The sequence below is a fragment of the Falco peregrinus genome, chromosome 7 (assembly GCF_023634155.1).
Source record: "Falco peregrinus isolate bFalPer1 chromosome 7, bFalPer1.pri, whole genome shotgun sequence".
Classification (NCBI taxonomy): Eukaryota; Metazoa; Chordata; class Aves; order Falconiformes; family Falconidae; genus Falco; species Falco peregrinus.
In genome coordinates this window covers 5,024,828-5,043,804 of record NC_073727.1, presented here as the reverse complement: position 1 = coordinate 5,043,804, position 18,977 = coordinate 5,024,828, and the positions used below count along the sequence as shown (strand labels likewise).

The following is an 18,977-nucleotide window of genomic DNA, read 5'->3' as shown; positions in this document are numbered from 1 at the left end:
ATACGTGCATCTCAGGAGTGATTCCTCTGCTGTCACTTGTCCCTAGTATGCGCTCAGCAGCCGGCAGGCACACTCAGCAAGAACGGAATCTGGAAGTAACAAGAAGCTATGAACTCTGTAAGTGTTTGTTAGAAACAGGACTGTAGCTTTTTTGATGAGATGACTAAAAGTAAAATCCTCAATGCCCACGAACTCACTTGAAGGCATAAAGCATTTCTTAGCCAAACAGCTATTTGCATTTTTACCTGTAACAAAGATTTATGAGATGGATTGTTGTTGACTAAGCCATTGTATTTGCAAAGCAATGTTGTAATATGGGAATTTATTGTCAGTTGATTTATTTATTGAATCACACGGTTGAATCTGCCACCCTTGATGACACAAGTTGTAGCCATATCCTATTCTGTTGGCAAAGACTTTGCCTTCTAAAAATTTTCCAAAATGTCTTAGAAATTTGTCTCAGTATCAGGGGTATTTCAGCAGGGATTTTATGGAATAATTTTGCCAACCAACGACTTTTACACATTCAAATCCAGGCATTCTGCAATTTAAAAAAAACAGAATTTCTGAAAAAATTATCTCCCACTGTAGCTGCAGTGTTATACACCTCTCAGTTCACCCACAGTGACTGAAATCAGTGGCAAACAAAATAAATCTACATTTCCAAGTTAGTAATTTAAACAGTTGTATTTATAAAATCTGTCACAGCGAAATGAAACGCAGTACTATGAGGACTGATGCAGATTATATCTGATTGTCCTAGACTGAAGCTGAGGATAAAGATGTCTTCTTCATTGACATCAACAGACGAAGCTGACATGCGGTTCCTAGCCCTCCACAGACCTCTCTACATGGTAACAATGAGGAAACTGCAGAATTTCAGAATGCAGTCACAAAAAGCTTACCAAACATTTTGCAATCTCATCCCCACAGGGAATTTTGCCAAAATTATCTATAGAAAATGAACTCAAATCACAATTAAAAATTTCAAAGAGAAAAAATTATTAATTTTAACCTTTGTATGAGACTACTGATTTCATCAATATATGCACGTATAATTCTACTACAATATTTTTGATGTTGTAAGTTGATTCTGACAGTGAAGTGTACTCCAGCCTGTGGACCTTGTTTTTTAAAACATTTCACATGCTGAATGGTCTTCACACCACTTACCTACCCTTTCACAAACTCTTAAGCAATCCTTAAAGACTCTTTAACCTGCATATTTTTCTTAATCGTCACTGCATCTGTGAGGGTGCCATTCCCCAAAACTAATTTAAGATTTCACGGCAGTTGAGTGAGCATCTTTAAATCAAAGACAAAAGAGGTCTTCACGTCCCTCCGCTGCCTCCGAGTAGCATTGCAGCGATCTTTACCAGGCACAGAATGCCAACAACTTTTGCCCATGGCAGGAAGTCATTTAGCATTATGTCATAAGCCTGAAACTTTTCTCTGTTCTCTTTTCTCAACTGCTTACTGATGAATCAAAGGCTATATTATGTATTCAATGGGTGTCGTTTGGTTTGAACAAAACTACACACACATAACTGTCCTACCCAACACAGAGTTTAAACTTTCGGGTGATTTTTTTCTTTTTCTTCATTTTTACTGTATAGCAATTATTTCATGAATCATATCATGCTTCTTGGAATCACATTTTCATCAGTACCTTTCTTACCATTTTTAATCTACGGGGAACACATTTAGCTATGGCATGTGACTCACTCAAAACAGGCATTTGTGAAAATAAGAACAAGTGTACATATAACTAGAGAGACAAAGTGCATAAACTGCTACAAAGCCAGTCTCATTTTGCATATTCCATTTGATCTCTCATCATGCTTGGAGCCAAAATTATTCTGGCCAGGCTGTATAAATACAAAGCAACACAGAATATAATTACACCAGGCTAGGCTGAACGCTAGTAAAAAGGTCATGCTGAACAAAATGTTATCTACCACAACTACTGACCTGCTACTCCAAAAACTTGTTAAAGAGAGCATTAAAACTGCAAACAGTTCTCCAAGGAAGTTCACCACTCTCTCTAAAAACTATTAAATGTGTCTGGTACTTCTTGAAAGTTCTTGATGCATGTGTTTGCCAGCTTTAGTTTAAACATATTATGAGGATAAGCAGAGCCTTCCTGTAGCATCAGACAACTGGCTTCAGTTAAAGTTTCAACACTATACTTTTGAATAGAAAAAAATATAAGATTCTTTCCTTTCAGCTTAAAGTCACGTTAACTATCATGTACAGAGGTTCTTGAATCTCAAAATGATCTGAACCCCATCTTGGAACTGAAAGTGGTTCCTAGCTTTACGAACAATGCATGTTTCAGCAAGAAATTCTTCTTATCATGTTGTCAACATTTCCTGCTTTTCTTTCCTTCACAGTTGTCTTTCATAGCAACCTACACAGCACTGAGGGCAGAGGTCATTTGCTTTTCTATTCTGCCCATTCAATTAGTAGCAAAAGAAAGATAAGTATTATGTAAAAGAAGGGAAGACACTGACAAGCCTTGGAAAATTCTTTTTCATTGGCAGGAATTTCTTCATTCAACCTACCTTTTCTTGATTCTGGCAGAGAAGACAGTCACATTCAAAGCAATACTGGCGCATCAGTTGCTTTTGGCGTTCACTGGTGGGCATCAGGGACTCAATATAGCTGATGGTGAGCTGTGTGCAGTACATACAAACCCAGAGTTGGTATATGTTACAAAAATTCCGTATTCAGTGTATGTTAAGGTGTATTATCCACCGTATTCTAAGGTGGATTCAATATTTTTCCAGCATAAAATAAAATTTTACCTTAACAGATGATTTCCTAGAAGACATTGACTACTTTACAAAGCGTGAAATCAAAGGCCGAAGATAATTTCCATGGAGGAACATTTTTTTCACATTTCCAGATCAATATCATTTGATACTATTAATCCCCCTAAAATTCAACTTTTCATCCTAATTTGGAAGAAAAAGGAGGGAAAAAAACAATGGGGGGTGGGGAAGCAGCTCAGTATCTGAACTCCCTGTGCATGAAATCTTATTTTCTGTCTAGCTCCAAAGCTCAAGTGTGTATTTAGCCCTGATGTGATACAACTTCCAACTATCTCCAAAAATTTCAGTTTGGAGAAGCCCTTACTTTCTCGCAAATATATGTCTGAGCCTGAAGAAAGCTCCTCTTATGCCATACCCATCTTCAGTATGCCCGCGATGTTTCTTTTGGGACCAAGGCAGCGCAAAAGCATTGCAGTCAAAGTTGTTGAAACTAATGACAAGAAAATTTATTAAAAAGATAAAAGAAAATGCCTACATTTGTGCCATTTTCTACTCCTTGTGCTGTACAGAGTGAATTTCAATGAACTACAGAGAGGTCTGTAGTTTGTTCACTTTGACGCCTGCCAGGAGGAATTTTACAGGGCTAACCATTTGTAAAGTTCTTCAAAAGTTTAAAGTGCTGCATAGGCACAAACTAATGATAGCGGAGAGAATATAACAAAACAACAGCCCAGCTCAGACCAGCATTCAGTCATACATGCTATTGAGTGATTACACTGCACGCCCAATACACTTTGAAACACTCCAGAGAGGTCAGAGCTAAAAAACTCAGGTCACATTATTTCATCCTGAGCCTAGGCACTCCAACTAATTGGGAGAATTTTCACATGGTTCTCAGTTAAATCATGAGAGTCCACTCAAAGAAATTACAGGAAAACCTGACCAATTTGTAGTAATGACTATGAAATCCATTGTCAGAACCTGCATTTCACAAATTAGTGAGCATTCTAATTAAATGAGCAATTAACAAACAACAAAAACAATGCCTGATTATTTTTTTCATTTATTATTACAGTGTAATTTGATTAAGACTACTGAGATGCAAAGTCAAGCATTTAAAATTATTATAGCAGAAAGCTTGCAGAAAAAGATAAAATGGTTTCATCATTGAAGTTTAATAATATAATTAATGAAAGAGACAAACTAAATTTCCCCAGGTAATCAAAAGTTAGAAAGTGTGAGAACTTTGTTAGGTTTTGCTTTCTATGGAATGATGTTCTGTCCCAGCTCGTGTGTCTCAGCTGAGGGGGGATTAGTTTCACCACTGCTGGTTGACAGCACAACAGTCTGTACTAATCATTTACACAGGAGGTGCAGGCTTCTCTCTGAGCTTTCTGTGGTGCATGGATGGAAATGGTTTTGCCTCTTTCTTTGCCACTCTTCTCCCAAGCTTGGTATCTTTTGTGCTACTCTCTCCAATCTATCCCTCTTCTCTCTCTTCTCTGCCCCTGAACATGAGTGTCATTTTCCAAACCTGGTTTCCAGCCCTCAGGTCCAGCTCCTTGCATAGCCGTTCTTGGCACAACGGGCTGATTTTGCCATCCTGCCAACCCCAGATGTGCCCTTCTGCCTCCCCTGCATGCCTCATCTGACACATTTTCCCCATATTAGATCACCAACACTTTTATTCTCCCAAGTTAAAAGTCCTTCTTGCCCTGCTCTGGTTTCCCAGTCACCTTCAGTGACCCCACCAACTTCGTACTTCTTTCCCCAGCTGGTCCTACTCTGCATCCTCCCCAGTGTGGTAAGGAATATCCGTCTGCCTTCCTTCCCACAAAGCAGATTCCACTCCAGCTGTAGTCCTAACCTCATCCTTCAGCCATTCCAAACCCAATTTCCCTCTGATCTCCATGTCTCCTTCCAACTCACAAGTGTTTTCTGTCAAAATCATTCCACCCAGTGCCTTTTTCCCTGTCTCTTCTCCTACGCATAAACACCACTGGTTCTGACCCATGTCCTGCCGGGCTACATCTTCAGGTGGCACCCAGAAGGAAAAGGGATTTCATTAAGTCCATGCACAGTGCAAAACAGTAGGAATCTTCTGGGGCAAATGATTCATGTGAGATTAGTCTATTCTTTGCCAAAATACATAAGACAATGAATTGAATGTTATCAATACAGCTGAACCCATCAGTCAGGCAGGGTTCAGTTCTAATACTGCAAAACAAACACACAGCCAACACTGAACATGCTTTATCGATCCTCAGCCTACAGGCTTCCTGCCTTTTTGTTTTTCATTTTGGCTTATTTTTTCTCTCTTTTTTTTCCTTCTTTCTCATTCATGTTACAGAAACCTTGAAGTAGGAACAAGTTTGAAAGCAGTAATTTCTTTTTCAAAGGTTACCAAACAGTTGCGGATACGAACAGTCACGTAACAACCTGCCCTGGACTAGAGCATATGACTGGGCAGGAGGAGGACAAGAGGCTTCATCAGACTGATACCTCCTTTAAGAGTTTTTACAGCTTAGGGTTCCTCTTGCAGTTAAAGGCCCAAGTCCAAATTCCCAGTCCTGCCAGCAGAAATCTGTAGGTGAAAAAATGTTTGTAGCTGGCAGACTGAGTGGGAAAATGTAATTAGAATGTTTAGAAGCATGACCCATCTAATGGTGACTAAGTCTATACTAATCATTTAATCGTTTAAACATAAAAAATCTGTATTCAGGTCTCTCTCCTACACTTCTTTTAATTTTGGATCCCTTCATTAGATGCAAGACTCATTTAACTTCTACATATTTAGGAAATATGCCCATTTATCAAAGGTTGTCTTAATGGTATTTGCATGTGGGATGTATGGTACTAATTAAAACATTATTTCAACTGACCAAAGCTTGACTCTTTATTGCATCGCTTATAAAGAATGCAGTAAATCTTTTCCCCCAAACTGGAGAATATATATTAAATAACATTTATGAAGGCGAGGAATTATTTAACAGCCGTGAGACTTACTGACTCCCAAGACTTTCTCTTTAGAAATGCAGCACTGCCTGAGCCCCGCTTCTCCCTCTGACACAGAAATTCTTTAACCATGGGTATGGTGGTTACTTTCTCATGTTCCTCATCTTCCAAATGAGGTGGACACAATTTTCCCATACTGCCACGGAATCATAGAGTCGTTTAGGTTGGAAAAGACCTTTAAAATCATCAAGTGCAATCATTAACCCAGCACTGCCAAGCCCACCACTAAACCCTGCCCCTAAGTGCTGCATCTACACATCTTTTAAACACCTCCCGGGATGGTGACTCAACCACCTCCCTGGCCAGCCTGCTCCAGCGCTTGACAGCACTTTCCATGAAGAAATTTTTCCTGATAGCCAATCTAAACCACCTCTGGCACAACTTGAGGGCCATTTCCCCTTGTCCAATCGCTTATTATTTGGGAGAACAGACCCAATACTCACCTGGCTACAGCCCCTGTCAGGCGGCTGCGGAGAGCGATCAGGCCCCCCCTGAGCCCCCTCCTCCCCAGGTCAAACCCCCCCAGGTCCCTCAGCCGCCCCTCACAAGGCTGGTGCCCCAGCCCCTGCCCCAGCCCCCTGCCCGGCTCTGGACATGCTTCAGCACCTCAGTGTCTGCAGTAGACATAATTTATGGTTTTTTTGTAAAAGACTGTTAAGCTACAAAATTTCTAGACAGAGGATTCTGTAGAAATTTTAAATCATTTATTTTAATGCAAAAGGCAGGGGGGAAAAAGTGAGTCCTCTTGGTTTTGCAGTCATGGGTGTCAGGGTCTTAGGGAAAATTGTGTACAAAACTGTTCCTGAGACAGAGTTTTGTAAGTAGCCAACAGTCTGTGCTTTTTCTGTTTTGACATATCTGATCAAAATGCCTTCTAACTCAAGGGAAAATTCAGTTTTAAAAAAACGGAATGCGACCAAATGTAATATGTCAAACACACACAGATATAAAACTTCTCCTCAGAGAATTATAACAACAGAAATACTACCTATCTTGGTTGAAGTCTATCATGAAGATAGGTTGAATTGCTGGCCATCCAAAATTATGATTTTTATTTAATATTAATTTAAAAAATTACTAGATCTGTAAGAGTACGGTCTGTTATGTGACTTTCTGCAGAGAGATACAGATTTGCTCTAACTGAACTCTGAAGCTGATGAGAAGCCACGCGCCCATTCTGGAGCAGAACTGGACCTCAGCTAATACTTCGTGTCTCTCAGCAGGACTCACTACTTCGAGCTGGGCACTGAACTAACCACAGCTATACAACTTCTGATTGGAAAATAGGCAAAATGAGCTCATGTCTGTCTGCAAAACACCAGGTAGACACAGCAATTACCAAAAAGTTAACTGAAACTACAGCACACATCTTGATGCTGTTTAAAGTGGTTACTTAACGGTAGGGAAATGATGAAGATCTCTTCACTACAGGTTGCTTGTAATTTTGAGAAAATAAATTAGCTGATAGGCTGCCTTATCACTGAAGAAGCCCTGGTGATCTCAAAGTGAAAAATTTTGCTTTCTTATAAACCTTCCCCATATCTTACATTTTTTTTGTAATCTTTAAAATTCTTTTTTCCAAAGAAGAAAGTGCAAGAAAACGTAATCTTTGTATACTGTCAAAGTAACATCACCTAAAATTACAAAAGCTGTGATAGTCAGCACTACAACTAACATTATCTTGAAGAACAAAACGGTGTTATAATTAGTTTTGAGCTGCTGGAAGCAAGTGTCAGAAAGCCCTGTAGTCTTTTAAGTATGGACATATAGAATAAAATCCCCACAAAAATCTATTATTTCTTTCTTCCCGCTATTAGACTCATTTATGCTCAAAAACCTGGTACAGAGTAGAGTATACAGACTGTTAGGAGACCCTTCCTAGCCGCCTCGACCCCCAGACTATGGATAGAGATCAACAGTTGCTCCCCAGCCTTGTCCTACTTTCACTTCTTTTGTCCTCTCCTCTGTTCCCTATCTGTTGTGTTCCCTTTATGCCAGTTGCAGGACAGAAAACAGTTTTAGAGGTGACCATTTCCAGCTGATCAAGCACTGCAGTTTGGGGTATTAGCACTGACCCTTACTGCCCTATATGAATTGTCAGAAAGTTAGAGCAAGGATGGCTAAGGAAAAAAAAAAAAAAAAAAAGGCTTCCAAGCTTGAAGGAAGTTTCCTATCAAAGCCAAATTTTTACTTTAAAAAGTCTACATCTAATGAGGATTATAAATGTCATTTCAACAGACAGATAAGTTACATAATTATTGAAATGAAGGCTGTTATTTTTAACATCAACTAAAGCATTCACTGGCAAAAGCCAATGGGAACATAGTGTGTGTTTGTTTAAAATGGTAGCTCTGTCCTCAAAGAGCATGCATTTCCATAGAAACACATTAGAATAAAACCCAAATAATATACCTAAAGATAAATCTGAACTTTTGATTTAAAAAAAAAAAAAAAAAAAGACCAGACACTTCTCCATTTTGCCAACTCTATTTTCCTATGATTCTTGCAATACACTCTGTTTTCTTAAAGCTTCAACTTGGGAAACCGTACTCAATGTCTAAAAACCAGTAACATCCATGACTCATGACTTCTTAGTGCTTCAGGACTGGCAACGCTGTCTTTGCCACAAAAAAGGTCTAGCTGGCTAGAATTCTTGCATATGATTTCAGAATTGATTAGTTTTCCAAATATACAGCTCCATCAAATGTAGCACTTTCATTCTATAAGGACTCGGGCAAACATTTCCTGGCTCAGGAATCCTAATTTTCTACCGACTGAGATACATTTTGGCCTTAGGATTTGAACAAATTTCAAAGCCCAAACCAAAATTCAATTAAAAACCACTAAATGCCACAGGACTTCCTGTCAAAAACATGCAAAGCCAACAAAATATGCCTAGACATGAGACTAAAACTGAACTGAAAACTTCCACCAGGACATAAACCCGTTCTGAGGTTCTCATAACCTTGCATGCTTTTTATCACTGCCTTGATAAATATAATTACTATGTAGAGCATGAGCACTCTAAAGTGTATTCCTGACTCAACCTGCATCACACTGCAGCAGCTAGGTTCCAGTGTACTGGGGTCTCCCTCTTTATATAATTGCCAGAAGACCACAATGGTCAGTCACCTCAGCTCCCTGCGTCTGTTTTCCCTGTTAATATAGATGGTCAACAACTCCTTCACGTCAGTCAATTGTTGCAGCATTCTCTGATAGAAAGCACTACAAACGTGAAAAAATATTTTTGCTTCTAACTGGCCTAGTGAACACATCATATTGCAGTGGCTGAAACTTTCCTGGCAAGGGTCCTGAAGCCCTATCAAGTTTGCTCCTGTATGGATAGTAAAGCCATAGTCCTCTTCTACTAATCTGAGCTTGTCTTGCTGCTTAGCTTCTAATTTCTAATAAATCTTAGTGCTTATTTACTTTCTATTATTACATAGGGGATCTCATCATGTCTTTTTCTAGTGTAAGTTTGAACAGGATAAGGCAAATTTTCTACTGCTTATAATTATTTAAGTTTTCTTCTTGCCTCATGACTTGAAACCGTTCATTTTACCACCTCAGAGCATTCAATATATTCAGAAAACCCACTCGCATTCCTAACATGTTTTTTCTGTCCCGTTAGCTCAGATTAGTAATGTAAGTAAAAACTAAGCTCGTAAAAGGTAACGTGGTTACATGTATGTAGGTGTGTAAAATCAGTACATGGCTATAAAGAAAACGAAGCTCACCTTGCTGCAGTAAGGCAGTGTGGAAAGAAGTTGTACCAAAGCTACGGTACAGAAGACAAAATGAAAAGCGGTAGCAGTTATATAAGAGGAAAAGTAATTGGGTGTAGAAAATAATATTAAATTTCCGACTTGTACGTACCTTCATAATAATGTTCTTTTCCGTTCTCCTCCCATAACATCTAATCTAATACTCAGTTTGTATCATTACTTTCTCACTTACAACCATTTTTTTCCTTAGATACCCCTTACTCAAAGAAGTTCGTATGTTAGACTGAGACTTTTATTTCCAGGTAAGGCAACAGGGCATCAGCTTTAACACAGTGCATACATTTTTGTGTATATATATGTGTGTGTATGTATAAAAAATCTTACTTGTTCCTTAGTGCAAGTTTTCCTTTCAGTACCAAAACCAGAAGCACTCATTGCAACAAACACACCAGAACCTAAAGCTCTTTGGAAAATTCTGACTTTATTTTACTGCCTCATTGGAGGCAAAGTTTTTTATAAAACATAATCTGCCCACATAAGGCGAAGTCCTTTTAAAGCCTATATTCACAAAAATGCCAAAGTCATTGCAAAGAAACTTGTCCTATTTGCCCGGCTTTATAATTTATATTTACTTCCTGCTTGCCTTACAAGTGACTCATAGCTTACACCAGATCTGTTTCACCACTGATTTGAACCTAGAGACTTCTGTGGGTTACAGACTTCTAACCCTACCTACGTCTAAACTCTGGGTCATATTTTCCCAGCCACAGCACAGTCTGCATGGTGGTCACACCTGCAAGGGAATTCACCGCTCGCTCCAGAGCCACCCAGACCACCTGAGCAACCCTCCCACCCTGTAAACGCTGCTGGTTAAACAGAATTGCTTTATGAGATTTACCTAAAAACATATAACTACGTACACAAAAATCAGATAGCTTCAGAATTTAGAACTCTAATTATTAAGCCAAATGCATCCTGGGAAGACATTAAAATCTACTGTGTTTTTAAATAAAAAATACATCTTGGTGAATTCAGAAGCCTAGAGGAAAGTTATTGGCATGGGGGTTAAATGGAAGAAAGGTGCCTATAATTCGGCTTGAACAAGAATACCAGACCAAAAAATGTCACTTAATAGCTCCAGAAAAGTATAACGCATCCTCAAAGATTTCTCTTGACAAAAAGGTCAGTATGCAAAAGCATTTCTGTGGTTCTCTACAATATTTTGCCTAAAAAAATATTTTACCATTTACTTATTTTGATGGCCTACTATCTTAGAGAAATGATACGTTGAAAAAGAAAACACTTCATAGGGAGGAAAAGAGATACTACTTGTAAATTAAAATACATATGCCCTGGATCTTCCCAGAGTTCGAAGCACAGGCATGAACTGTATTTATATTAGGTTACAATTTTGAAATGACGGACGGCTAGGGCTGCATAGGTCACTGGTGGATGTAAAGTTACATATATACACACATGTCTTTGCTGGCCTTACTAAGCAAATTCAATATTGTATTGCTGCAAAAGGTATTTACTTTTAAATTCTTTCCTAGCCACAAATGATTGTTTTTGAAGTAATACAAATGCTGTCATAGAAACAAAGCTGAGAATACTTTAGATCAAATCAGAAATCTCTTGAAAGGGATATTTTGAAGTCTTTTCTAGTGAAATGGACAAGAAAACAAACCTTATCTTGCTACTTTCACTGTCAATGAAAGGTTTACTACAACAGTATAGTTGCAGCCTGACAAATGCTTATTGTTGCAATGACTTAGTGAGCACTGCATTCCACCCAGAGATATTGTAAGTGTTTCCATCAGGGTAAAGACGTTCAAATACAAACAAAATGAAGTGCCTAGAGGAGGAAAGGAGGAACAAGAATTTATCAGGACTGCTAGTGATTTATGAGAAGTAATGATTATGGGGCCCAGGCAGTGTGAAGAGATGATTCTATTTATCATTTTCCCCTGATAGCTATGTGCTAGAAAGTGGCATCAATATATCATCAAAATATTAAGCTGGTGGCCCTGGAGTCTGGAATTTATTTAGGGAGATGTCATTGTTGCAGGTGTCTGTGATGGAAGGGAGGACAAGTTAATTACCTCTTCACCAATCTGGATCTCTCGGACAGAGCGAAGTAAAAGCTGGTATCCTTCAAAAACGATCACACAGTTTGGGTCACAGCTGTGGTTCAGCAAAGACATGCTGTGAGGGGCGGTAGAGGGGGAGCAAAAGAGAAAAAGAACTTTACAGAGGAGCCTCCACTGCCATTCCCCTTTAATCATTTAAAAGCAGATAACATGATCATATCTGAAGTATCAAGTAATAAAGTTATGGAACAAATAAAATCCCTGGCAAATCAGCTGCTCTTGGTTAGTGGAGGAATATTAATGCTGAGAAGATTCCTATTCATTGCTAATTGGAGGCATGCCTGGATCTCTTCACGTGTTTATGCCTCCCGTGTACCCAGGGCAGGAGGGAGGTGGTGGCCTCCCAGAGACTTTCTAAGAGGCCTGACTAGGGGTGAGGGCAAAGCAGGCAAGCGGGGAACAAGGCAACCTGGGCAGTTCAGAGCAAAAGGTTAGTACCTGGGCACTGTGTTTTATTTCTGCTGCTTCTGCTCGGCTTCAGGGCACTAACCTCACTGGTTACCCTGACCATCAGTGGAACCGCAGCTCAAAGGGACCAGCAATCAACCTGCATTTCATATCAGGCACAAAATGGATTTACTACATCCCAAAACCAAAGTACTTGGTATATAGAGATGAAAGAAGAGAGACAGCCATTGCCTCTGTTTTGCAAATATTTTGGTTCAGCCTCTGTTCTTGTGGCTTGTGACAGCTGAAGCAGCAGAGCTCACTGGGGAGCTGCTGCCACCTCCAAGGGACACAAACACTGGTGGATCTCCTAACACAGGCATGCCCTTCCCTCTTTTGGGAAGAAAACTTCAGAGCAAAATCAATATCTGCTATACACTTTTGAGTCCCATGCTTCATTAGCTGAGAAACAACTGACTTTGCCAGGCCAGCATCTGTCCCAAGCAGACGCGGGGCTGATGGTTCTTCCCCTATGGGAATGACCTATTGAAAGAACAATTCTGGCATCATCAGACTGGAAGAAGAATTTTTGGCTTATCCAGCTCCTGGCTGCCTTTAATTGCTTTCTTTGACTGCTTGATTCAGCAACTCCAAATGCCTACTGTTGTTGGCAAAATAGAGGATGTTGCTGAGGGTCAGAGCTCTGCACCAAACCATGTTTATTCATTCAGGTTTTAACTCTTAAAGGAGCTATCAGCAGGGGCCTGCCTCTCTTGATACCTCTTCTGGCCTAATATAATATCTGTGGTTAATCTCCACGTGAACCCAGTAGCGTACGCTGGGAGAGAGTATCCATTTCACTTATTGTGAGATCACTGGGCATACTCCCAAAGCTGCTGGCAAGGTGATGCAGAGAAGGACTGCAGGAGTTTTATCTGTTTTAAAATATATTGGGATGCTGAAGCTATCAAGACACGCAATAACATCTAACCTCTTACTGAGACTAAACAAAGCACTTTTAATCACATTTCATCTTATGGAAACACTAGTGGGTTTGAAGACAATTTCATCAGGAAGCATATGAATTAATCTGGAAGGGCATATGCCTAGGATTTGGGAACCACAGATTTAAGTTCACAATTTTCCCAGCTCAGAGTGATTTGCTACAGCAAAACTCTTGAACTGACTTGGGAAAGAGTCTCTTGCATCCCTTGGCAGCACATTATCACAGAACATAGCCATTCTCTTTGCAGTCAGGGTCTTTTTTCAACCAGAAGAAAACATTTCAATAATAATAATGCTCCAAAATAATATTCCATTTTCCCCGAGTATGTGAAAGGATTCATTTCCATTCCACTACCAAGTGAAATGACTGTTCTGTACTTTTCATAACACCGATTCCCATGTCTTCCTAACCACCCTTCCCTCACCTGTACCACAAGGCAGGCTCTAAGACATTAAGTGTCCTTAGTCAAATCTTAAACGTGACATTAGTAGAAAAAGAAGCAACAGAGACAGGCTCACTGAGGTACTGACAACATAGTTCAACCGTACATTCACAAAAAAATGAGATGGTAATATATATATATATATATATAAATATATATATAAAATATAGACTATACATATTAATTTTACTAAACATATAGACTATACATACATTAATAATTACAGGTAATAAATCTATGAAGGCAAAACCATCCCTGGTACCTACTTCTTACCTAATACAAATAAATACTAATAAGAAATTCAAATATTAACATCCATCTTTCAAGGGGCGTAACTTTTCACCTTACTGGTTTTGTAGTTATGGAAATTTACTAATAAATGTGTTCAATCTTTTTTATTTATTTTTTTTTTAAATTACCATTTCAGAGGCTCTTGGCTGCAAAATATCTGTATTCTAAAGATGTTTCCTTATGCTAGTATGTTTCCTTTTGCTAGTCCCAGTCATGTATTTTTGATGTTAGCATTTATTCTTACTTAGAAAAGACTACCACCTCCACAAAAATAAAATAAGAAGATGTATTTTATTTAAACTGTTTTGATTATGTAATTGGGACTATCAAGAATGTTTTCAACTTGACCATATTTTTTATTCTCTTGTAATTTATTTGCATTTCCTAGTTTCTTGTTTAGACATGTTACCTGCTGCTTTGATGGCCCTTACAGCTACCTAGGAAAAAAGGAAAAAAAACTTACATAGATTTTGCCTATGAATGAAACAGTGTCCACAGTACCTGGGATACAGGCCAACACCAACATCCTGCATCTCTCCATTACTGATGGTGAAACAGTTACAGGTCACCTGTAAAAACAAGGCAAAAAATCCAGGATTACCAGAATCATTTGGAAACCCCATACTCAAGTGAAAAGAAAAAACTTTCAAAATAAAATGAAGGGGCAATTGGTAATTGGATGGGAAACATTCAAGCTCAACACTGGCGCTCTTTCATTTTAGAGCAATCACATCTGGGGGACACTCTCCTGTAAAACTGCAGTCAATTAAAAGCAGAAATATTAGTATCCTGCAAAAATGTGGGGTTAAACACATGCAGAGGCCCTACTTTCCTTTCCAGAGAGTAAAAAAAAAAAAAAAAAAAGCCACCCTACACAGAGCCTGAGAAGCTCAGCCCAGAGACAACACAAACAGATGACAGTGACTGCTGAGGAGAAGAGTGGTTGTTTCCATGTGGGGACTCTGCTGATTCCAGGCTGTCCCAGCACCTTTTAATGAGTACCAGCAGAGCCCAAAAATATATCTGGGAAATTTTGAAGCAAACAGCAGCCTGGACTGTGGCAACCTGATACAGGCATAAATAAATACAAAGACTGTGCAATACCATATCTTTCACAGAATCACCGAATCACAGAATGGTCAGAGTTGGAATGGACCTCTGGAGACACACTAGTCCAAACCCCAACATTATGGGTATTTTGGTTTGCATGTAAAAGATCCAACAAAAAAGCATGTTCAAATTACCACATAAGAGAAATATAACCTTTCATTTAACCTCAAATATTCAGCTTGATAGTGTATTCCTCCCTCATACAATCATACAAAGCTAAAGTGGTTTTAGAAAATGGAAGTTGCTTGCAAGTAGCTATAACCCTACCCCAAACTACCAGACTGCAGTTTCTTGGTGTTCAACTCCCAGACAGATCAGCACTTAGTAAATAATTAGCAAGTATCATTTTCATGGGCTTAAACAAGGACCAGAACCCAGTTCCTAATGTATCTTTTAAATATCTGATTTTTTGTTTTTTAACAGCTGGTTTTGTGGGGTTTTTTTTAATATTGTTTTTTAGACAATCTGTTGGTCAGCTATCAATGAAATATTAACAAAATATTTTATGTAGAAAACCACAGCATTATACTGCATATACAAGAAAAGTCCCAGGTCTTTTCTGCATAACTTTAGATTATTAATATCATTAATCCTCATTAGAACAAAAAATGAGTTAGAGTAGGATTTGGCAGACGTGAAAATGAGATTTGAAAGTTGCAGTTTTATCCATAGAATAATTGCCCAGAACAGTAAATGCGCACCTCTATTTTAAAGAGGTACGCTGAACAATTTAATAGTATATCTTATCCTATAAATTGACAAATTGTTATTTATGAGAGCATTAGCCATAAGGTGAAAATGAAATCCTCTTTCAAAATTTCTCATAAATTCTGACAGCAAAGTTAATTTAAATAAATGTACATGCAGTAGGGCATGTGCTTTTTTAAATGGTTAGACAATACTTTGACTAGTCTATTATTTATGTAACCCATTCAAATGTTCCTGATCAATTACCAAAAGCATACATCTTAATTATTTCTTTCCTGCTGGCATTGGATATAAAGTGTCAGACAACTTCTGAGCAAAGATTAGTCCATTTAAAGTGGCAATTATCCTAGTTCTAAAAGTATTTACTTGATTTAGGTATTTATTGAGAAAATAATGCCTTCCAGGTAAAAGAGAAAGAAAGCCAGCTTATGTGGACCTTAGCTCTCTCTAACGGATTATGAAGTAGCAGAGGTCAAACATCTCTTAGAGCTAAATGAATCCTTCTTCCTTGCAAATCTCCTATTATTACCATAAAACGTTTATATTAGCAATACTGAATGTTTATTACTGTAGAGTTATAGAGACTGTTTCACCATTTCATAGTAAAGGTACGTATTCTATTATGTGAAAAGTCTTACACATAGAAGTTGCAATAGGTTTACTTTTTCCTTTTCATAAACATTCATTAGCTTTTTATACCAGGATATGTGTGAAGAAAAACGAGATGAATAGATGCTCTGGGACTCAGACATCAAGAACTTCTTTCAAGAATAGTTTGCCATAAGGCACTTTTTAACCTCTCTATTTTAGATATTTTCATAGTATGCAGTTGCATCTCAATATCCCAGAGAGGTAGTGAAATACCATCTAATTCCTATTTATTATTTGCATTTTCAAATTTGAGACTAGGAATCAAAAAAGGTATTTAAGTACATAAACACAAGCAGAAATCTAACTGGTCCCAGGAATTTTGAGCTGCATGATTTTGCACACAATCCATAGGCACAAGAAGTTTCAGGTGCTCTGAAGTTTGATTAACCACCCAGGCAACAATCTTTTCCCCCTTTTAAACTCAGGTACAAATAAAGTAAAATAAAATAAAAGCTATACACATTTAAAGTGTTACATTTTTAAATATCCGGGGAGGGGGGGGGGGGACACGGACAGCTGGTTTTGTGTTAGGGGTTTTTTGCTTTTGGGGTTTTTTTTTTGTTTGTGGGTTTTTTCTTTTTTTGTAATTATAATTATTTTTTCCTGTTCTCAGCAAGTGTAGAGAGGCAAATTGAGATGGTCATGGTGGGAGGCAGATCTCATCGTTTACAGTGTGAGAAATGTATATAATGTCAGTCCTTCACAGACAGTTAGCAGCTGGTAACAGGAATCAAATATAAAATCTTCATAGTCTGTCAACTGATGATGGGGTTGGTTTTTTTGTTCTCTAAAATTCTGTTGAATCTCATCTACAATTTTCTTTACATTAACTTTTAAGAGGTTTTAAATCTCAAAGTTAAAGATCAGTCCTACCAAGGGGAGTTTCCAATCCAAAAATGCACCACCAGAGGTGACGTAGCTGACACCTCCATAGAAACAAAAGGAAGAAGGCATTTCTTTTACAGAACACCTGAAGAAAAATCTGTTCTCCTAGCTCCCCAGATTCACAGACGTAGCTCAAATAACAGCTAAATCTGGAGTACGTAACACGGCTGCAGGTAAGCTGCTTGTTCCTAAAGCAATTGTTTAGAGATCAAAACCTACTGGGACTGGAAGTTAACTAACTCCATTTCTAGGGGAAAAAAACCCAAAGCAAAACAAACAACATCTTTCTCATGCATCACAGTATTTCATTCAGGTTTCATGGTCACCTTTCATTGTCTTTTTTTCTGCCTTAACTGAGCCACCTTATTCCTTACACTACAATCAGGTTCTGATTCTGTGTGATCCCAGGTTTTAAAATAAGAACAAACAATTCTCAGCAATCTGGCACTGCATGAAATGTGTTCTTCCTTACAAAGGCATGGCCCTTGTCATCTTAACTCCTGCTGAATCATTTATCTCAGTTATTTAATTTGTGCTGTTGTTCAACTTGTCCCTTTTGATTCCTCTAAAAATTCCTCTCTATCCAGCTATGCAGCACCAAAACTGCATATCCCCATACGGAGACAGAGCAGAGTACTCACACAGTTTGTTATGCCCACAAATAAGGAAAAATGTCCACGTATGTCGGAACTTCAAAGTTGTGGAGATGAATTCTTTGCCATTTCCAAAATTTCTGAAATAATACCTCTCCCAGCATGAGATCCAAAGGAAAATTCTCAGGGGAAAGTCACAGACTTTTCAACCTCTGTGATGCAAAACTTCCTTAGGAGTATCCGAGAGTTCTCAAGGCTTGTCATCATAGCCTGACTGCCCATACAGTTCACTAACAATTTAAACAATCAATTCTCAGTCTTTGAGTTGGCTCCAGGGCAATAAATCCTGCGAACTTATTTAAAAGGAATTGCGATTTCAAAAAACAAACAATATTTTATAAACTGATTGACTTAAGCAAAAAGATTTGCTCTTTTGAGAGACTGCACATGCTTTAAAGAGGTATCTTGGACCCAGTAAGGTAACCCACGTAGAAGACATAACCTTTCTTGGACTGGTAAACACACAGAGAATAAACCACCTTTACTGACTGACCAGTATCAGCAAACAAAAATTACTGCAATCTGTTAAATCTCTGAGTGACATACAAAAACTCTGCAAATTTACCCCATGAAGAGGTCTCTGTTCTCAAGACGTTTGGAACTACTGTCTGAGCGATCTCTGTGCCAGACCCAACAGTCTGGCCGTGAAGATTTATTTTGGTGTTTGCATTTGACAAGGTATGAAGGCTTCAGTTTGGCAACATACTTTCAGTGAAATTACTTTCAGTTCGGACGTTATTCATATTGCTTTATACCATGGATTTGCATTTGGGTTAAATAAAGCAGCCTCATACTTGATAGCAGGATATTCCAGATTTGCAATTTTGGACACTAAGACAATGAAAAATATCAACAGGGAGTAAGAGAAAGAAAACAAATAATTATTAGCTAGCATTTGCTGCACAAATCAAATTACGAACACCAGAACTAATAATCAATCATTCCAGCTTCATGTGTTCCTGTATTATAATATTATATTATAACATTATAATATAATAATAATAATAACAATGTAAAATTATAATTACTATATAATAATTGATCATTGTGTCTTCACGTGTTACTGCAACACAGTGAGGCAGCTCTTATAGCATGTAAGAAACCCTCACCAGAAGGACTACCAAAGGGAATGTTGCACTGATAGGGTCAATATAATTTTCAGCTTTGATATACAATGACT

General features: G+C 38.3%; 1 protein-coding gene across 4 annotated transcripts in view; it reads right to left on the bottom strand.

Annotated features, from left to right (window-relative positions):
- Positions 1–18,977, bottom strand: part of SMYD3 (SET and MYND domain containing 3) — a 419,966-nt gene that overhangs the window by 71,978 nt on the left and 329,011 nt on the right. For all 4 annotated transcript variants that reach the window (XM_055810875.1, XM_055810877.1, XM_055810878.1 and 1 more), the window contains 3 exons: positions 14,292–14,359; positions 11,617–11,719; positions 2,565–2,675 (listed from right to left, as the gene is read on the bottom strand). In XM_055810875.1, the coding sequence (XP_055666850.1) occupies positions 2,565–2,675; positions 11,617–11,719; positions 14,292–14,359 (282 nt within the window). The remainder of the gene's footprint in view (positions 1–2,564; positions 2,676–11,616; positions 11,720–14,291; positions 14,360–18,977) is intronic.